Source organism: Trichomonas vaginalis, chromosome III, assembly GCF_026262505.1.
Source record: "Trichomonas vaginalis G3 chromosome III, whole genome shotgun sequence".
In the NCBI taxonomy this organism is placed as follows: Eukaryota; Parabasalia; order Trichomonadida; family Trichomonadidae; genus Trichomonas; species Trichomonas vaginalis.
Genome location: NC_067205.1, coordinates 13992071 through 14014325, shown reverse-complemented (window position 1 = coordinate 14014325; position 22255 = coordinate 13992071). Strand labels below are relative to the sequence as shown.

The following is a 22255-nucleotide window of genomic DNA, read 5'->3' as shown; positions in this document are numbered from 1 at the left end:
TATGAAATGAATCTCATTCCTCATTATTAAATTTAAAAAATTCAAGATTTTAAACATGAGAATTGCTTCACTGATTGACAGTAATGGTAGATCTTAAAGATGTTGAGTTAATCATCAAAAATTTGAATTCAAAATTAAATGAAAATTTGAAATTTGATGATGCAAAAAGGTTCAGATACATACGATAACAGTAGATACATGTATTTAAATGATTGTTTTAAAATAACCTCTAACTTTTGAGAATGAAAAATTTAATAGGATATTCATTATTTTTATATCTTAAATATTATTTTTTCAGTCTTCGTAATTTTATATTGTCACTTTTATATAAAAGTGTTGAAATTTCCAGAGATGTGATTAAACGAGTTAAATAATATTACATTAAGGGAAGTATTTTCGCTGACTGTGAAAAACATATAATTGTATGGGGGTTTAAAAAATTCTGGGGACATTAACGTGTGCGAAAACGATTTGATGAGATCATCTTGTATACAGTGATTTTGATTTTATAATAAAAATTGTGAAAGATATATGAAAAAGATATCATACAACAGCAAATCAGAGAGAATTGCCGAGAGAGTGATGTCAGTTAATCAATAGGATGTAAAATTTGGGACATAAAAAGATCGATAGGATTCAAAAATTAGCTTTATGAGAAAATAAATTGAATTCAATTTTTTGTTACTGAAAATGATAACATCTTAGGAAGCAATGAAATATAAAATAATGAATAAAATTTGAAATTAATTTTGAAAATTAAAAGGCTAATATAAAAATACTGATAATTTTTGTATCTCGTAAATTGGAATATAGTTTTCGAGGTTGACAAATGCTATTATCAAAAGTATGACTTTTTCAAATAAATGGTATTCAGTAGATAATTAGTTTAGCCATATAAATTTACAAGAGAATGCAAAATCAAGAACGTTAGTAATTGAATTGACATTTGATTTTTCAATACTATTATCAAAACTCAAAATTCTGTCTAACCGAAATTTGATTTCAAATCTATAAAATTTCAGAAAAAATCTAATGAAATCCCGCAAAAGCTTATATCCATCTAAAATATAACAAGCATTCTTGTTAACAAGGAAAATTAAAATCAAATAACCAAACAATTATCGAAAATACGAAAAATTAAATCAATAATTAATTATAAAAATTAAATTACTAAATAAAATTACTAGAATTATTGCATATGATAGGGCTGTACAAAATCGAGAAAAACATTGCCGTGCGGTAATATAGGGTCAAAAAAATCGCGCCTCGGCGGCTCCGCCGCCTCGGCACTATTAAGTGCGCATTATATTTAATATGTCCTTTTTTTTCTTTTTTCTTCTTCTTTTCCTTTCCTTCTTCCTCTCCTTCCTCTTCTTTCCTTCTCCTTCTCTTTTTACAACAACGTCGAAGATCTTCGAATTTGATTGTTGGAAAAGCATCTATTTCAGATAAAGGATGCCTTTCTCACAGTCAACATACGAGAGTCCTGGCTGAAAAGTTCTCAAAAAGCCTGAGATGGTAATTCTCTGATCACTCATAGCTGGGCAGGTAGTCATTGCTGACAATACCTGTCTTTATGCATGCACGCTTTCATGTATATGGGTTTACACTATCAATTCGCAAAGTTGTTCCGAATTCTTCCAAAATGGAAGGACCCGAAACAACTTTGCTTGTTAACGATACAGACGCATTACTTTGCATTGATACTGTGCTGAGTTGTGTAGAAAGTTTGATTAGAGTTGTTTTGTTCTGGTATCTCTCATCTTCTGATGAGAGAAATCAAAGCAACACAACTCTAATGAGTTTGTTTTCACTCATTTGTATGTAGGCTTTTAGTTCGATTGGAGCTGCTTCATAATGAGATCTCTCATCAATTGATGAGGGAGATCATAACAAAGCAGCTCTAATGTATATGCTCGTATTAACCGGGTTGTAATGCGTTGTAACGTCAGCTTGTAGTTCGTTTGGGGCCACTTCACATTGAGATGAGAAGAAATGATTAAAGGACTCTGAAAGGCTTTGACCGTTGATGTTGTAATCGCATTACTTGGAACTAGCTGGATGCTAAGCTGTGTAGAATGTTCGATTAGAGCTGTTTTGATATGATTTTTCTCATCATAAGATTGGAGGAATCATAGCAAAACAACTCTAATGGGTTTACCATCATCTACTTGTATGTAGATGTTTGGGAAATTGTCTTGTTAATCGATTTTCGAGATGACTTTCAAATGCTATCATCAAATGACAAACAAGTCTAAGATTCTCGACAATACATCAAAACATGATGTTTGTAAGTGCGATGAAGATTAGAGTTTTTTGAAGGAATGACAGAGAAGTAGGGAAGCTCGGCATTCGCCGAGCAAATTAAAAATTAACGTATGGATTAAATTTTAAGAGGAATTCAATTTTAATTACGGGTTGTTCAATATTGATTAATATAAATTTATTAATAAGAATAAAAATTTTTGTTTTTGAATTTATTCAATTTATAGCTTTACATATGGTTTCAAAATTGTACAACTATGATTTATTTCAACAAAAAATATCTTACTTTTTCACTTCACTTTCACACTCACTTTTTCCGTAATTCAAATTTCAACATTATGTATTTAATTCCTTATAGTATTTTTAACATAATTAATCAAATAATAATTGGAAGTTCTGAACTCACTTTTTCCGTAATTCAAAATCAAAAATATGAATAATATATCTATTTATTATATACTAATGCTATTTTCAACTAGAAGTGAGGTACGGTAATCTTACGGATTCCCGTAACTCAATTTTACGGAAAAAGTGCAGTAAACTACTCAATTTACGGAAAAAGTGTCGTAAACTATTGATGTGGCGGTAAAATCACGGTAATTCACAGAAAGCTATATGCGAAAATTTGAAATTATACAAAATCGAGCGAAACACTTTTAAATAGGTTGTTCTCGTATTTAAAATACTATTCCCAGATTTATTGTCGTCAGAATATTTCCAAATTTTTGCCGATTTACAAAAAATGATTTACAAAGCATATTTTTTAATCTAAAAAATTCCTAAAAAAAGGAACCGGTGTGCGGAAACCTCGGTAAATTACCGCGGTTCCCGTTGGGACTGCCATAGGCATATGATTAAAGTGATTAATAATTATCATACGGATCAATTGAAAAAGCCAAAAATTAATATTTTTCGAAAAAATACAACTAAAACAAACAAATTCTTTTAAAATTCTAATACAAATTGGTAACAAACAAAAAAAAAAAAAAAAAAAAAAAAAAAAAGGTAGTGGGGCTTCCAGGCACTTCGTGCCTTCTAGCCCTGAGGATGTTTTGTCAAGACTTCTTCGTAAATGTTTTGTCAAGATTTCATCGTAAATGTTTTGTCAAGACTTCTTCGTAAATGTTTTGTCAAGACTTCTTCGTAAATGTTTTGTCAAGACTTCTTCGTAAATGTTTTGTCAAGACTTCTTCGTAAAATCAGACAAAAATATATTTTAGGGTAGAAGGTTAGATATAACTTTTCTAACCTCTTTTCTACCCTCTTGAATTTGTCAAGATTTCTTCGTACATGTTTTGTCACTTTTCTGTCACTTTTCAGGAAAAAACATTTTTATTATATATATAAATGAATTTTACAAAACCACCGTTACCCTTCTTTGGAAATAAGAGTAGATGTAAAGATATTCTATTGAGAGAACTTAAGAAACTACCGAATGGTCTAACATTTGTAGACTTGTTCGGTGGAAGTTTCTATATATCTCATTTGTGCCATACAATATTTCCTGACTCAAAGATTATATGCAATGACTTCGACAACTATATGAACCGTCTCAAACATATACAGACACAAACAAAATATTGAAAGAGTTAAAAGAAAAGATACCTATAGGTAAGATGGAACGTATACCATTAGATAAGAAAAATACTGTCAGAGAGGTTTTGAAAAAGGCAGAGTATATTGACTGGATAGTATATCTGCTAGACTATTATATAGTGGTGCTATAAGAGTTCATGACATTGAAACACTTATGTCAAAAGTTTTATATCTTAACTATACAAATGTTTTCAAAGAGAACATAGAAAAATATATTGAGGGTATAGAGTTTGTGAGATGTCATTGGACAGAGTTGTATGAAAAATATAAAGACAAGGAAAATGTTTTCTTTATAGTGGACCCGCCGTTCTATAACACATGGGATTTTCAATACCAAGTAGACTGGACTTTGAGAGACTCTTTAGAAACTTTAGACGTTTTACATAACCATCCATGCTTTTACTTTACATCCGATAAAAGTGGTTTGGAAAGTGTCATGAGATGGTTAGAGGACATACATGACTATGAGTTTAGATACGATAAGATAGAATATGAGAGAGGTCCTATAAACTGGAGAAAGTGTCATAACAAAGAAATTTTACTAGTAAGTAAATGTGGTTTGAAATAGGACTACTTGTTTTAGGTTTTTTCCATTGTGTCATTTACTTATTTGACGTGGCAGAAAGATATAGAGAATATGAAGATGAACCAATGCCTGCAAATGTTCAGCATATGTACTCGTAAGAGATATTTTTATCTAATATTAAATGGACGCACAGAACTTAGCGAATGCACAGCAACCTGGACAACCAAACCCAGAGAATATTCCAAATGAAGTTAGAATACAAACTGCAATGGCAAAACTATGGTCAAGTGCCAACAGATGTACAAATGCAAACTGCCATGTCAAATGACGCTGCGTTAGGCTTACCACCATGGTATGCAAATATGAGATGGAAAGAGTTTTATACAAACCCTGAAGTGGGATATAAACAACTCTATGCAGATGACGCGAACACAGGAGTTGACCCAGAGTATGTTTTCTACCAGAGGAGAAATAGAATGTATGAGCTCCAGTTAAAGAATGCTATGGAACTCAACAGGAAACGTAAGAGACTAGGTGGACATTAGATTTTTACATATAGTAAAATGGGTTTCTTCAGTAGTATTGGAAACTTCTTTCGAAATGTTGGAAGAGGTATATGGAATGGAATAAAAACCGTAGGAAGAGGAATTTGGAACGGAGTCAAAAATATTGGTAAAAGAGTAGGTCAGTTCGTTGGTATTATACCTAAAGACCCTGAACCAGAAGAACAAGCTCCTGTTATACAACAGCCTGAACCTGCACCACAGTCAAGTTGGCAACCAAATCCAACACCTCAACCGTATTAAAATTATATTTTTTACCGTTCGATAGTAGTTGTATATGAAACTAAGTTCTAAGTAAAACGCGTGGTATAATGGAATTATTCTCTTTCTTCCATCTGTAGTAAACCATACTTGAAAGTCTGAAATACTTCCACTCGTGGTTCATATAGCTTTGTAGGTTTTTCGTAAAAGTCATTTGCCAAGCATAAAAAAGAGTTTTGTGCACCAGAAAATGAAGCATGAACTATAATAGCATCTGAGTCGAAAACATCTTTAAATAAATATGGTTCATCTCTTGCATATCGACTGTAAATATTTGCTAAAGGAAGTTCGACTTTCTGATTTAACATTCTTTGCAAATAATACCATGACATTGCAGTGAATTCTGTATATATTTGTTCGTCTTTCTTTGGATTGTCTTCGTAGATTTGAAATGACACTTGTGAATTTTGTTTGTCATATACAATTCTCACATAAAGTGTGCTCTCGGTATTTGCATATTCATCAGCATATTTTGCATAACATGAATTTATTTTATCTTCTATATTTTTTAACGCAGTCTGTAGAGAAGATGAAAGGTCAACTTGTATTAGCTCAATTTCTTCCCACATTTTTCGTTTCCCTTCAGATATATAATCTATATGAAACCTTACAATAAATGGAAAACTTTTATCTTCTACAGACACAAACTTCATTCTACGAAAGCCAATAGCTTTTGTGACAGATGGGTCTCTTAGCCATCTTAATGGGTAGTCAAAACGATAGCCTTCATGCTTTACGGTCTCTGTCTCAAACTTTTGACCGACATTAGTAAAAAGTTCATCTAATGGTTTAGTTGTAGCAACTCTTGAATTTTCTTTTTCTATTGGAAGCATATTTTATCTAGAATAAAAATGTCGAAAGAAACAGCGTCTATGAGAGAAATACAACACAACCGACAACTCATTTTGCAAGCTCTAAATAAGAACACAACAAACTTTTCAAACTATTCTAAGATATCTGAGTCATTGAAAGAAGGAAACTTAAAACTGACGATAAACCCAATGACAGATGAGTTTCTGTTTCAAGACAGTAAGAACCATACTGTCTGTGTAAATCCAACAAAAGGAACTTTAAACGAGAAGCCTATAAAAGAACTTCTTTTGAAAGCAGATGTTGACAACAAAGCTGACAAAGAGTATGTCATTGAAAAAGTTCAAGAAGAACATGACAGAGCAGATGCAACATATGCAACGAAAGAACATACTCATCCTGAACTAGCAGACAAAACATATGTTGACAATAAAATGTCAAGTGAAGTGACAAGAGCTGACAAAGAATATTCTAAAAAGACTCATACACATACCATTGCAAATATTACAAACTTACAAGAAACCTTAAACAGGAAAAGTGACGTTGGACATACACATTCTATATCTGAAATAACAGACTTAAACGTTAGCCTTGAAAAGAAAGCTGACAAAACATATGTCAACAGTGAGTTAGAGGAGAAAGTAGATAAGGACTTATGGCTAGTGTGTTAGTGAAGAAGGCAGATAAGGAATATGTGGATGAAAAAGATGAAGAAATTAAAAAAATGGTTGAATGGTATAATGAACGGACATCGAAGATTTTAGAAGGTAAAGCCAATACAGGGTGGGTTTCAGGATGTTTAGACCTTATAGCCGACAAAGAAACTGTAGATATGTTGGCACAAACGGTTTCAAGTCATACCAGAGGTTTAATGGAAGATGGACAACAGTTGAAAGAGCTTGAGAAAGGTGTTACAGAGTTAAGGAATACAAAAGCAGACTCGACATGGATAAAAGGATATGTAGATGCAACAAAAGAACGTATTTTCGCATGGACAGAAGGAACATACCCACAAAAATATCATAGACATAGCATCTCTGACGTAAATGAACTTGAAGAAAAGTTATATAAAAAAGCAGACAAAACAGAGCTTCAAACATTAAAGACAGAAATACTTCAAACAATATATCCTATAGGTTCTATTTACACGTCAATGAACTCTACCAGACCAGAAGTAGTACTTGGTCTCGGAACTTGGACTCAAATAGTCGACAGGTTTTTGTATTGTGCAAACTCTTCAAAGGAAACAGGTGGAAGTAAAACGATTTCAGGTGAAAACTTACCTGCACACAGTCATTACATAAATTTAACTACAGCTGAAGCAGGTTGGCATAAGCATAGATATTGGGATTGGACAGGAATGACAAAAGGTAAAGGATATGATGTTAAAGACGACGTTAAGTTTGCTATAAATTGTTACTGGAGTGACACTCAGGGAGAAGGAAACCATACACATTTCGTTTCAGGATATACGCAAACAACGGGACAAAGTAAAGACTACATGCACCTTACATGACAGTTTACGCATGGTATAGAATTGCTTAGTCGTCATTTTCAACTTCTTTAGCATATTCGTCAGGAGTTGTCTTATATTTGTTAGGAACTGTCTTTGAAAGTATACCACCTTGAACTTTGACAAGTTTGAAACGAGGTCTGACAATAGTAGTTTTATCTTCTGCTTGCAGTCTGTACATTTTGCCATGTTTGCCTAAAACTTCATAATATTCTCTTGTATACTTTCTTCTATTTTTACGAACACGAACGTGAGTACCTGTCGAGTTCCCATTGTTGTCATAGTCAATAGTATTTTCATATGGGTCGCGTTTAGGTATTTCTATTTTTACTTTGTCACCTTTCTTAAGTTTGAAGCCTGGCATTCTTTCTTGTTTGTCTCTTTTGACTAAACTATTAAATATATAGTCTTTCTCTAAGTCAGGGTTGTTTTTCATTTCTTCGGGGAGTGGTTTCCCAAACCTTTTTGTTTACGGCTATTGTAAATATTTAAAACTTGTCTCATCTTTGCCATGGAGAAGTGTCTATACTTGTCGTCATATGACATTTCATTTGCTTCACCACCTTGTGGTTGGTTTAAGTCTCTTAAGATTTTTATACAACTGTCAATGACACCAAGAGCAGAATGGTTTTGGTCGACAATGAAATATTGGTTTACATTTTTTGAACGCAGATAGTTTTTAATATCGTCTGATTTGAAAGAACTTTCACAGTCAGATGTCAGTTTTGTTGGATGGTATTTGTCAACGAATATTGTCAAAGCAGTTTTCACATCTAAAATATTTTTGGACTGTAATGGTATGGCTTCACAGTATCTTGTGTTTTGACCGACAAATATTAGCCAGTATGGTGGTCCATCTTCTCTATACCTCGGAATGTTTTCCAAGATATCCATAAACCAAGCATTTGGTGTTGAACTAAAGATTTTTATCATGAGTGCTTTCTTTGTCGCTTTAGAAACATAGGGTCCTTGTTTGGATTCGTCATTTTTTACCCTATAAGAAATGGGTTTATTTGGCGCATTAGCAGGAGTTGCATCCAGATTTTTGCCCGCAGTGGAACAATAGCCAGAGGTGCATTTGGAATTGGAAGGAAGATTTTGAGTACATTAGGTATACTGAAAGAGAAAGCACAGCCTATTATACAAACTGTACAGAAAGGTTGGGAGGTAGCACGAGATGCAACAAATCTTATTCCAAATCCTGAAACAAGAGGAAAAGTTCAAGGATGGATGGACAATGTAGGAAGAGAAGCAGGAAACTACTATAACAAAGCAAATGACTACTATAACCAAGCAGGGCACTATATGGACCAAGGTGAAAGATTCTTTAACAGAGGATATAACCATGCACAACAGTGGGTAAACAACAACCAACCGCAACCGCCTCAAACGTGGGGAATGTAAATTTTTTTACTGAGATGAAATGAACAATACAGCATTGAGACAAATGGGCTCAAGATGGATTTGTCGGCTTCCAGCAGTTACACAACCACGTGTTTGTCAAGTTCTTCCTATACCTCAGGAAGTTTTAGACCGACTTAAAAAACCTAAACAACCAGTTGAAAACAAACCAAACTAAAATTTTTTACTGAGATGAAATGACCGAAGAAGTTGAAACGGTAGATTTGACACCACAAACAAAAAGTTCAGAACCATTGTCAAAACCTGTCAAAGAACTTACAGATGAAGAGAAAAATTCAATAATAGAAAGTGCCAGGTCTGGAAATACAAACCCTAACTACAAAGTCACTTTTCATAGAAATGGAACGGCTAGTATCTCAAAAAAGAAACAGACTCTCACAAATAAAATATTGAAGTCTGAAGGAGCTTTCGAGACAACAGATGGGAAGGTATTCTTCACCGACCAACAGTTCATTATAGAACATCTCATTGACTTAGAGTCGAAATATTCTAAACTTTACAACAAACACAAAAAGTTGAAAGGAAAACAAAAACAAATGGCATATGATATTTACGAAGATACTAACGACACAACCATACCTGCAAGTGAGGTAAGGTCAGAGGAACCGAAAAGTGACGAAAAACCGATAGAAGAAGAGAAACCAAAAACTGAAGATAAACCAAAACCAAAGTTTAGTCTCCAGACTAAACCAACTCAACCTTCATTAGCTGGTATGGGTTGGCGTCAAAGACTTATGGTAGCTGGTGGTTATGTTAAGTAAAGGAAAAACAGTATATTTTTCAAAAAAATATTTTTTTATTTTATTTGAAATGTACGCTGAGTCTGTCGGAAAGGACCGTTGGGAAACTTGTTTGTTAGATGAGAAATATGAAATTCACTGTTGTGAGTCATTTGAAGTCAGAAACAAAAAGACAAAAAGAGTTTTAAGCGAATGGGAGCAAAATGACGGATATGCTAGGATGAGGATTGGTGGAAAACACTATCTTAAACATGTTGTCATTGCAACTCATTTTATACCAAACCCTAACAATTTACCTTTTGTAGACCATATAAACCGTATAAGAAACGACAATAGACTTGAAAACTTACGTTGGGTCACTTGTTCTGAAAACAATAAGAACAAGGGTAGATTTAGAGATATTGTATTCGAATTTGTCGACGAACTAGAAGATGAAGCAATTGAAATTACAGACTATGGCAAGCATACGTTTGAGTTTTACTACTATAGCGAAGAACAAGACTCTTTCTACTTTTATACCGGCGTAAACTATAGGAAATTACAAGTATATTTTACTAAGGATGGCTGTGCTCATGTAAACGCTAGAGATACAGATGGAAAACACGTTCATATATTTCTCAACAAATTCAAGAAGCTATATGGCATACCATTTTAAAACGTTTTTTAAAACAATATATTTTTACATATATTAAATGCTTCAGGTTGAAAAACAAAGAACAAAAGTAGTAGATACAAAACCGTTAGACTATATCTTTACAAATGCCGGTAGAAATATTTCAGATGAAGAAATTTCATCCCGTTCATACAGATTTGACAGTTTATAGAAACGTGTTTGACCCTCAAAATGTTATGTGTCATGCAAGTTTCAGTTCAAGCAACAACAGTTTTCTTTGTATCGGTAAGGACTTTTATGACTTTGCTTCTAAATTCTACGAACCACCTAGTAACAGTTTCTCTGACTTTCAAGTTTGGTTCACAACAAATGGTGTGCAGCATATAATACCATTGTACTATGACTTTTATCTCGAATTGTCTTTCATATACAACTACGGAAAAGTGCTGAAAAAGTATTGAAAAATAATGTTTAGGTGAAGAGGTGAGATTTCACCTCTTTTTTCACCTGTTTTTTCACCTCTTGAATTTTCATGAAATTTGTGCTGAATTCGACAAAAATGAGTTTTGGTTGAAAAAAGAGGTGGAGCCAAAAGTGGCTCGACCTCAAAACAAGCATTTTGTGAAGAATATAGCAACCGTCGGAAAACAGCGGGTTGCTTTTTATACAAAATTCAACAGGTGAATTTTCATGAAATTCCTTAAGATAGAAAAATTAAAGTTAGTTTTATTTTTTTTATTTTTTTATTTTGTATGTAAGAACAGATATGTTAAACATTGAGTTTGAAACAGTTAAAAAGATAGACAATGACACCAAAGTGGTTAGAATAGGTGATTTAAACGTAAGATACTCAAAGAAATACAACAAATATTCTTTGTCAGACATTATATCTCCATCTGGAAAGAAAACATGGCATTGGGTTGGAATTGCTTCAACTCAGAAAATTTTGACAAGAAATCCTGAGCTTATGATATCGGTAAGATTCTATGGAACTACAGCATATCTCATTGACAAAAGTCTTATACCGATAGTTTTGTTATGGATTGACCCAGTTGTTGGATATAATTTCATAACATATGGTTCATTCGATACGGAACGTTGCAGTGAGGGCTTACTTTACATCGTTCAGAAACCGAAGGACTTCAATACAAAGAGATATAAGATAGGAAGAACATATAATATAACTCAAAGATATGACAGTACAGTCAATAGAGTTAAGGTTGTGTTTGTTAACGATATGAGAGCTGCTGAAACAGAACTACTTGAAAAGTTTGAGAAGATGTATGGTGCTCCCACGAAAGGTAAAGAAACGTTTGAAGTAGATGAGATAGATAGTGCTATAAAATTATTTGACGAAGTTGCTGAAAAATACATGTAAAGCGTATATTTTTGGTCTTTTGTGAAAGTCAGAAAATAAAGTTAGTGTCATTTTTTTGTATTTTTTTGTATTTGACGAGAATGTTTATGTTAGAATGTTAGATCTAACATGTTTTCTAACACGTTTTCTAACATGGTCTAAAACTCTTGAATTTTCATGAAATTTACACCAAAAATATATTTTAGGTGAAGAGGTGAGATTTCACCTCTTTTTTCACCTCTTTTTTCACCTCATGAATTTTCCCGAAATAAAAAATAAAGTTGGTTTTTTTAAAAAAATATTTTTTTATTTTTATTGTAAGAACATGTTAGCAACAACAGCACCAAACTCTTTAGTCATGAACCCAACTTCAATGTTAGTAGAGATGAAAAGCTTCATTCCTTCTTCATATACTTTCGAAACAGAAATCCAGAAGATAAAGCAAGAACTCTCCAAGGAGATTTAGACTGTAGTGCGAAAGATGAAACAAATGAACAGTATCTTTATGAAATGCAGGACATTATTGACCATCTACCTAAACTTCCTGAAATCCAACAACAAAAGCTTACTATTCCAGAATTCGATGAAATAGAAGTCAAAGCAACTGACTCAGTAGAAATAAAGAAGTTCATACGAAAGGTAAACTATGAGTTTCTTGGATTTCATTGCAACCACAAAGTCATGGACAAAGACTGCGATATGGTATATAAGAACATCTCTGACATATACAAATCTGGGAGTTTAAGACCTACGACAACTTTGTTTCGTTAGTTGCAAAATGTGTATGGCAGATAAGAGATAAAGATAGAAGAGGTAAGATATGGAATGAACAAATAAGACCCGCAACTTTTGAGTTAAAGAGAGCAATTGACGCCTTAGTTGTTTTAGCAGGTAAGGTTTCAGAATATAACGCAAAAATGAACCCGCAATGTTCTAAATGTAAGGCAGCAATTAGGAAATATAACTACTCAGTCAAAGAGATAGAACGTATGAGAAACGACTATGCAGATTTAAAGAAAGAAGCAGAAAAACCAGCAGAAGATAAAATGGACATGTTAGAATTTCTGAACAAAAACTATCCAACAGCAGAAGATTTCCTTCTTTCAGATGTCAAGAAGAAGTATAAAGAAACCTTCGGCATAGTTAAAACATTCGATGTACTAAAAGAAGAAATAGAAGCTACGAAATTGTTTAGGATTTCAAATATACATCATACAATTCATGTAAAACGCTTATAAAATAACAGGTGAAAAAAGAGGTGAAAAAAGAGGTGAAATCTCACCTCTTCACCTAAAATATATTTTTATTGAATTCAGCAACAAAATTCTGAGTAAAATGACATATGGAACACATACTTTTTCAGTAAGGACATATGGGGTAGAAATGAGGGTAGAAAACGGGGTAGATATACCCTTCTACCCTAAAATATATTTTTGTCTGTTTTACACTCATTGACGATTAAAGTCTTGACAAAACATATACGATGAAGTCTTGACAAAACATATACGAAGAAGTCTTGACAAAACATATACGAAGAAGTCTTGACAAAACATATACGAAGAAGTCTTGACAAAACATTTACGATGAAATCATGAAAATTCATGAGGTGAAAAAAGAGGTGAAAAAACAGGTGAAATCTCACCTCTTCACCTAAAATATATTTTTGCTGAAAAAAATGACCAAATTTCATGAATTTCCTTAAGACAGAAAAAATAACGCTAGTTTTTTATAAAATATTTTTTTTATTTTGTATGTAAAGACAGATATGTCAACAACAGAGAACACAACAACTGCTATCGTTCATGAAGCCATAAATGAAGAATACGAGTGGGTTCAGTTTAACAAACAGTTACGTCTCATTCGTTCGGTCAAAGATGACATGTACCAAATGCAAAGTATTTTGACAGCATGTTTTGCTCCAGATACCAAGAAACCACAAGACTGGTTTGAATTAAATAGCACTCATGAACTCCTCAGTGAGTTTGAACATGAAGAACTTAAAAAGATGTACCAAGACAGACAAAACTTACCATCGCATCTAAAAGGTATATATGTTCATAAGTTCCTAGTTAGTTCAATAGCAATGTGGGCTTCACCTCGCTATGCATGGTATGTTTGTAAACTTCTTGACGAACTTTGTACAAAGCAGAGAGAAGATATGATGAAAGAAGACAAAAACATACAGAAAAGAATACCACGTTCGGTACCAAAAGGAAAGGAAAAGAACTATAAGTATATGATTTACACTGAAGAGATGGAAAATGAAGAAGACAGAGATATGGTTATGTTGCATTTAGTCAGAAGAAACAACAAAAGCTTTTACGACCTTGCTAAGATTTACAAATCTGACAGAAATTGGTTCTATCGCGAAAACTTACCGATTTCAATGACACCAAATGAAGATGTTAAACAGATAGTTCAAGATACGTTACCTCAAACACACTATGATATGAAAGGTTGTACAATACTTACATTCAAAGAAGATTTGCCATTGTTAAAGGAAAAAATAACAGAGTATTTTGACAACTTCAAAGAGGAAGAGTAAATGAACCATTTATTTTTCAAGCTTGACACCAAAGATGGCTCATGTAGCTCTAGATGGTAAATTGCCTTGTCAAATCCTTCTGGGTCTATGTCGGTCATTGCACTGCTTCAGAACAATACTTGTACTTTTTCAAGACAATGTTGTACTTTTTCAAGACAATGTTGTATAAATTCAGTACAATATTGTACTTTTTCAGAACAATGTTGTATAAATTCAGTACAATGTTGTATAAATTCAGTACAATATTGTACTTTTTCAGAACAATGTTGTATAAATTCAGTACAATATTGTACTTTTTCAGAACAATGTTGTATAAATTCAGTACAATGTTGTATAAATTCAGTACAATATTGTACTTTTTCAGAACAATGTTGTATAAATTCAGTACAATGTTGTATAAATTCAGTACAATGTCTCTCAAATTTGAGTACGGCTGTACTTTTTCAGAACAAGTCTTGAACTTTTTTCAGAACAATGTTGTACTTTTTCAAGACAATGTTGTATAAATTCAGTACAATATTGTACTTTTCAGAACAATTGTATAAATTCAGTACAATGTTGTATAAATTCAGTACAATGTCTCTCAAATTTGAGTACGGCTGTACTTTTTCAGAACAAGTCTTGAACTTTTTCAGAACAATGTTGTACTTTTTCAAGACAATTTGTACTTTTTCAAGACAATGTTGTATAAATTCAGTACAATGTTGTACTTTTCAAGACATATTGTACTTTTTCAAGACAATGTTGACTTTTTCAAGACAATGTTGTATAAATTCAGTACAATATTGTACTTTTTCAGAACAATGTTGTATAAATTCAGTACAATGTCTCTCAAATTTGAGTACGGCTGTACTTTTTCAGAACAAGTCTTGAACTTTTCAGAACAATGTTGTACTTTTTCAGAACAATGTTTACTTTTTCAAGACAATGTGTATAAATTCAGTACAATGTTGTACTTTTTCAAGACAATATTGTACTTTTCAAGACAATGTTGTACTTTTTCAAGACAATGTTTATAAATTCAGTACAATATTGTACTTTTTCAGAACAAAGTTGTATAAATTCAGTACAATGTCTCTCAAATTTGAGTACGGCTGTACTTTTTCAGAACAAGTCTTGAACTTTTTCAGAACAATGTTGTACTTTTTCAAGACAATGTTGTACTTTTTCAAGACAATGTTGTATAAATTCAGTACAATGTTGTACTTTTTCAAGACAATATTGTACTTTTTCAAGACAATGTTGTACTTTTTCAGACAATGTTGTATAAATTCAGTACAATATTTACTTTTTCAGAACAATGTTGTATAAATTCAGTACAATGTCTCTCAAAATTTGAGTACGGCTGTACTTTTTCAGAACAAGTCTTGAACTTTTTCAGAAAATGTTGTACTTTTTCAGAACAATGTTGTACTTTTTCAAGACAATGTTGTATAAATTCAGTACAATTTGTACTTTTTTTCAAGACAATATTGTACTTTTTCAAGACAATGTTGTACTTTTTCAAGACAATGTTGTATAAATTCAGTACAATATTGTACTTTTTCAGAACAATGTTGTATAAATTCAGTACAATGTCTCTCAAATTTGAGTACGGCTGTACTTTTTCAGAACAAGTCTTGAACTTTTTCAGAACAATGTTGTACTTTTTCAGAACAATGTTGTACTTTTTCAAGACAATGTTGTATAAATTCAGTACAATGTTGTACTTTTTCAAGACAATATTGTACTTTTTCAAGACAATGTTGTACTTTTTCAAGACAATGTTGTATAAATTCAGTACAATATTGTACTTTTTCAGAACAATGTTGTATAAATTCAGTACAATGTCTCTCAAATTTGAGTACGGCTGTACTTTTTCAGAACAAGTCTTGAACTTTTTCAGAACAATGTTGTACTTTTTCAGAACAATGTTGTACTTTTTCAAGACAATGTTGTACTTTTTCAAGACAATGTTGTACTTTTTCAAGACAATGTTGTACTTTTTCAAGACAATATTATATTGTTTCAGAACAAAGACGGTTAAGACACAAACGAATGTCCGACGTTCCTCTTCCTGAATGCCTTCCAAAGCCAGAAGAACCGACAGCCCCAGCACCACAACAGACTAAGACTAAAACTCTTTATTTTTCAAGCTTGACTTTTTACAATTTGAACTTTGTTCGCGTAGATGTGAATTCTGAAAGAAGTATGAGGGTCTTGTATGACTTTGTACTTCTCCCATAGTTCATGTCTGTCAAACTTACCTGCCATGGACTCTTTCATAAGTTCCATGAAATCGTCTTCGGACAATCCAGGGAAAAGTATGATATCAGTAAGTATTCTTTTAACATCCTTACTTAAACTCTTTGCTGTCTGTACACAAATGACAACTGAGATGTTAAAGTGCCTAAGTTTCTTAAGAATTCGACACATGTCTTGTTCTCTGTTCTTTAACAAAGGATGAGAGGCGAAATCATCTAAGATAAGAAGACATCTGTGAGGGTAAGTCTTCCAATCGTAAGATTGCAATTTCTTCGAAATGTATTCTATCTCTTTCTGTTTGTTTCTGAAGTGTTTCTTCTCTAATATTCTCTGCATTTCCTCATTTGGGTCTTTAAACTTCGAATTTATATACTCATTTATAGCATTGTACTTCAAAACTCTTCTTTGTACTTCTTTATCCAATCTAACAACTCAGAGTCTTTTATACATACTAACTTAGACTTCTTTATAATATCTTTGAACGAATTGACGGTTTGGTCAAATTGACCAGAAGTACTACAAATGACAACTAACTCATAGAATGGGTTCTTCTCATCTAGTTCTTGTTGTTGTGCAGCCATTTTAAGATAAGTGAAAGTCTTGCCCGACCCAGGTGGTGCGATTAGACCTGTTATACCATTCTGAGCAAATAAGAACTTGTCATGTATGGGTTTTATCTGAGCATTTTCCAACTTCCTCTTGTTCTTCTTTCAAAACATTCTCAAATTTCTTGTCAATGTCAGCAAACTTTTTTCTAACATATTTTTAGAAAAATTAAAATTTTTATCTTTTAGAAAATGTCTAGCGATTTCGCTATCTATATTCGAGACAAGCTTTTCGACTCTAAAACTTCTGTCGACCATAAAATCTTACATAGTGTAAACAAGAAAGGTGAATTTGTTCTAAAGTTCTGTTTCTGGGAATATGACAAGAACCATAAAACATTACAAAGAGCAGTCTTAAAATTTGTCAATGACAGACTTGTTGACAGAGATGACGCCGATTGGAAAGATGAAGTCCAACAAAATTCTTAGAATGCAAAGAAGGCACATGCGCTGTTCTTGAAGATGAAATAGAAAACAGAATAGATGAGCTATTAAAGGACAAAGAACTTTTACATAAATATGGTTCTGAGAAATTTGACATAACTCCACCAGAGAAGAAGAAGAAGAGAGAAAGAAAGAAAAGAAAGTAGAAGAAGAGAAGAAAGAACCTGAACCAGTTCCAGAGAAGGTGAGATATGACATGTAAAAATAAAATTTTATTTTTAGAACATTTCTGGGTCAATGTCAATGTTCTCTTCCTCTTTAGGAGCAAACACTGGCTTAGACTCTAAAATCTTTTTACCCAATTTACCTTGAACTTCAACTATCTTAGACTCATAATATTCATAGTCGTCTGCTTTCTTTGGTTCATAAGGTATAACAAGTTTGTATGCTTTGCCTTCTTTAAGGTTTGAGAACCTTCTGTCAAAATTTTCTTTGACTGCTAACAAACCTTCTATGTCTAAGTCTTCAAATTTCGCACCATTTTTAGTCACAATAGCAAACTTAACTGGTTCGATGTTCCAAACTTTGTCAAATGTAGACTTTTCAAAATGGTAGAAGTAAACATTCAAATATATGAATGGGTCTAGTTCTTCTTTAAGTCCTGACATATATTTGTTGACTGAAATATATTTCGTCATCTTTTCTATCGGATAAAAAAATATTTTTTTAAAATTTACTCAGAAAAAATTTTCTTTGTATATACGCCATTCTGAACATCTAAAAGATTTTTGACATTTGCCAAGAATGTTCGTTTAGACGCTGCCATATAACCATATTCTTGACAATATTGTTTATATTCATCGTACAATGACCTTTCATCTAAACACTCAAAGTTAGTCTCATCTATAAACAGTTCATATACACTCTTGTTTGCTTCTAACAATGTTTGTCTTTCTTCGGTATGTGGAATTTGTCTTGGATTGAACTTTGAAATATCTAATGTCATGAAATATGAGAACAAGTGGTTGTAAAAGTTAGGTGTCAAAGTTTCTGCTAAGTCGTCAAAATATTCTGTATCTTGCATATGAGAATCTGACGTTCTGACAACTACATATCTTCTGTCAGAACTTTCTAACTTCATCGAACAACATTGTTTGAAACCATGACGAAGTTTGCAACATTTTCACAAACTCTTTGGTCTCTATACTTTCTTTCAACAACTCCAACTTTGTCTGTTATAAGACTCTTCAAAGCATCTGAGTTTAAAACCTTTGTTGTATCTATACTTTGAAGTTCGTTACATACTATAAGTTTCATATTCTCTATTGAAGAGTTAAATTTACCGCAGATGTTTTCTAAGTTTGTCATATTCGGGTTCGAATAGCCCTCTAACAGTTTGCATAAGATATCTGTAAAGAAAGTGTTCTTACCAGTTCCTTGTTTTCCAATTATAATGAGAGCAGTTTCATTTTTAGCACTTGGATGTTGTAAGATGTTTGCAAACCAACATAAGATATACTCATAGACTCTTTCGTTTCCATTGCATATAATTTCTTTGACATGGTCTAACCAAGCTTCTATAAACATTTTCTTTCCATTCTACTTGTTCGTATTTATATCCAGTGAAGATAGAATAGAAGTTTGGAGATGGTGTATAGAACTTTATACCACGAACTGAAAAATCTTCTAACTTTGACAATAAGATATCCCAAGCATCTAACATCTTCATGCCAACTTGTACAACTTTTATTTTCTTAAGTTTCTGTCTACATTCTTGTTCTGAAACTATGGTTGCTCTTGGTTTGTTAAAGACAACATCCCATTCTTTCATAACATAACATTCTGGGGCAGAGTCAACATAAATGACTAAACGTTTCAAATTCTCGACTGCTTTGTTATAGTCTCTAAATGGACACATATTTCTGAACGCTTGGAAGTCATAAAAATCTGAAACGTCTATTCTGTACATTTTTATAAAAATAAAAAAAATATTTTTTTTTCTTGACTTTGTTGTTGCATTTGTTCCATTTGTTCCATTTGTTGCATTTGTTGTTCTTGAGCTATTTGTTGTTGAAGTTGTTCTTGTAGTACAATACTTTCACCAGTTGCATCTTCCAATTCGAAACTTTCTGCCGTCATTGACAAATACATAGGACATAAAAGTTTTACAGGAACAAAGTTTGCGTCAACTAAGGTTAAGTTTATGTTTGCTAAAGTGTTTGAGTTTACTAAAGCTGAAAACTCTGCATTCGAATGAACAATAGGCAAACCAGCAGAGAAAGTGTTGTTTATACGCATGAGTATCTTTTGGTCATAGTAGTTTCTGTCGACATTCGAATAACACTTTGAACCTAAGTTTGAAACAATATATAAGATTGGTGTACTTAAAGTCAATGGAACAGACATTCCTTGTATGACACCTTTTCCTGTTATAGGAAACTGTTGGTAGTAAAAACCAGATATAAGTTTTGTATTATAGCTCATATCGTTTATAGTAAACTCAGTCGGACATCCAAACATAATGAAACCTGCTCTAGTTGCAGCACATGTTACATCCGTCCTTAAAGTATTAAATAAGTCAACAAAACCTGTTGGTGGTATATCTGAGTAAGTATCTTCAAAGAAGTATTTTTTACCATTCACAACAACAAAGTCTTCTGGTGTCAAAAGAGCAAAACAGGCTTTAGTCGTCATCGTGTTTAAGGTCAGTTTACAATATCGTCCTTGAGGACTTTGTAAGTTTGTTGTTATAGAATTATATGACTCAGGGTTTTTAGTCGTAATAGTATAAACCACTATGTCTTCTGCCATTTACTTAGCAAGTAAATTTTAATGAAATGTTGTGGTCGTCAAATATTTTTATGACGTCTGGGAAACTATATTTTAAGTTCAACGTTTCACCTCCTTTCATAACGTATATCTTGTCAATGACATTATATGAAACACCACAGCAACTAACGTCGGGTTCTATTTCTTTGATGTTTATATCGTCTGCCTCTGTCAAAAGTTTCAATAGTTCTTTCAAAATTTCATGAGGTGCAATGACATATGAGTTCACTTTTACAGGGTTGTGTTCGACCAAGTTTAACATTATACCCAAAGCTGACAAATCTTCTCCTGAGTTTTAAGTTTGTCTTTAAGTTGTTGGTAGTCATTTCGAATATCTGCAACAGAACTTAAGTCTCTGCTAACTTCAGGGTATGTTGGTTGTTCTTTTACAGGAACTATTGTTATACCATCTTCGTCTTCGTATGGTTTCCCCACTTCAACATCTCTTTCTTTGACATTGACAACAACACTTTGACTGTTTGTTTGAGTTGGTGAATTTAACTTCACATCTGCCACCGCCATTAAACCTTTTGAAACACTTACGCTTCTATTTTTCGGAAATGACATTTTACTTAGAATAAAAAGATGGACGTATTCGAGTATCTCTTCGAATTGAAGCAGAACAAAGTTTACACACACAAACAATACAAGTTCATTGACAGAGTAGTTCTTTACACAAACAATGGAAAATGTTATAGAATAGCAGTCTTTGCTGAACCAAAATATTTTCATAAAGCAAAGAAAGTTGGTATAACTGAAATGGTGAAAGTTCTTGACGTTGACAAAAATATAACAACAAAACTGACCGATATTTCTAAAGGTAAGTTTTAATACAATATTATCAAAACTGGCGTACTGTCAATATTTGACGGAGAGAAGTCAGTTCAAGAACAACTTACTGACCTGCTGCCAAAATCTGCTCGATGGAAGCTGTCGTTATACCAATCTGAGGAGCCCCAGCAGGTTTCATCGAACGAATCTTCAAAAGAGCATCTTCCGTGAAAAGTGCTATTGGTTTTGTAAACTTCTTTGCTTTCAATTCATCTGGACCGTCTCTGTCACCAGTATATTGTATTTGAACTGTACCAACAGTTGAAATACCACCCATAAAGTCTTCTGAGTCAGCAAATGGAATGCCAAGCCAAAAGTTTGAACGGTCTCCATTTGTATATTGAGTTTTTTGACCTCCTGTATGAGTCCATACTTTCACATATGGCATAATAGAACTTTGCATTTCAGGGTTTATGGTTGTTGTGAAGTTGTTGTTAAAGTTCATAGCATCTAATGTCAAGTTGTATGACCTCATATCCTCAACTGTAGAATATTCTTCTCTTGGATAGTATTTGCCATCTATGTTATATGATATTTAATACCAGGGTTGTAGAAACAAGAATAGTCATTTATAGTTCGTCTGAACAGTACAAACATAGTATCTGCATGTTTCATTGCAGTTGTTAAAGCAATATCTGTTCTTGCACCTGGGTCAGCACTTTGGTTTCCAACTTCACCTGCAAAGTCTTTGACAGATATTTGGTGTATAGGGAACATAAGTGGAACTGCAATATATTTGCAGCTAAAGCATTTGAAATATCTGGGTCCAACATATAGACTGCAAGTCTGCTTTCTATTCTCTTGCATTCAAACTTTTCGCATGTGAACTTAACTGGGTCCAAGCAGTTCCAGCAGCATTGAAATAATAGTTTACTTCAGTTGAGGTTTGAGAAACCAAAGTCTAAGTCAACTTTGTCTTTGCAAAAGTCGGCGAATGACGTTTGATTTGTTCCCTTTACGTCTGTAAGAGTGAATGGGTCTTGTGTTGGTGCAATGACTAAGTTATTTTTGCTTGGAGTAAGTTCTATAGAAATTTTTCCTGCCCAGTTTGGCAAGTATCTTAAAAACCTGAAGATGAGGAAAGATGACAAAGGAACTCTAAGTTTCAATTTTACTTTGGTTACTGCTGCTGCAGTTTGTCCAGAAAGGTT

General features: G+C 32.9%; 5 protein-coding genes and 1 pseudogene across 6 annotated transcripts, besides 4 other annotated features; 4 read left to right on the top strand and 2 right to left on the bottom strand.

The window, feature by feature from the left end:
- Positions 1 to 1202: 1202 nt before the first annotated feature.
- Positions 1203 to 3110: a mobile genetic element.
- Positions 1252 to 1395: a mobile genetic element.
- Positions 1728 to 1987: a mobile genetic element.
- A 3502-nt stretch (positions 3111 to 6612) lies between the features above and the next one.
- Positions 6613 to 22255: part of a mobile genetic element that runs on past the window's edge.
- TVAGG3_0698580 (uncharacterized protein) lies at positions 7563 to 7970 on the bottom strand (the record flags this gene model as incomplete). The annotated part of the gene is made up of 1 exon (XM_051243294.1): positions 7563 to 7970. The coding sequence occupies one exon, from the start codon at positions 7968 to 7970 to the stop codon at positions 7563 to 7565; it is 408 nt and encodes a 135-aa protein (XP_051089881.1).
- On the top strand, positions 8958 to 9113 carry TVAGG3_0698570 (uncharacterized protein; the record flags this gene model as incomplete). The annotated part of the gene is made up of 1 exon (XM_051243293.1): positions 8958 to 9113. The coding sequence occupies one exon, from the start codon at positions 8958 to 8960 to the stop codon at positions 9111 to 9113; it is 156 nt and encodes a 51-aa protein (XP_051089880.1).
- On the top strand, positions 9133 to 9717 carry TVAGG3_0698560 (phage tail repeat-like family; the record flags this gene model as incomplete). The annotated part of the gene is made up of 1 exon (XM_051243292.1): positions 9133 to 9717. One exon carries the CDS (start codon positions 9133 to 9135, stop codon positions 9715 to 9717), a length of 585 nt encoding a protein of 194 aa, XP_051089879.1.
- TVAGG3_0698550 (organellar and viral DNA polymerase type B) lies at positions 12584 to 12904 on the top strand (the record flags this gene model as incomplete). The annotated part of the gene is made up of 1 exon (XM_051243291.1): positions 12584 to 12904. One exon carries the CDS (start codon positions 12584 to 12586, stop codon positions 12902 to 12904), a length of 321 nt encoding a protein of 106 aa, XP_051089878.1.
- Positions 13903 to 14211, top strand: TVAGG3_0698540 (uncharacterized protein; the record flags this gene model as incomplete). The annotated part of the gene is made up of 1 exon (XM_051243290.1): positions 13903 to 14211. One exon carries the CDS (start codon positions 13903 to 13905, stop codon positions 14209 to 14211), a length of 309 nt encoding a protein of 102 aa, XP_051089877.1.
- On the bottom strand, positions 18178 to 18608 carry TVAGG3_0698530 (annotated as a pseudogene). Its single transcript has one exon. A coding segment is annotated over exon 1 (431 nt).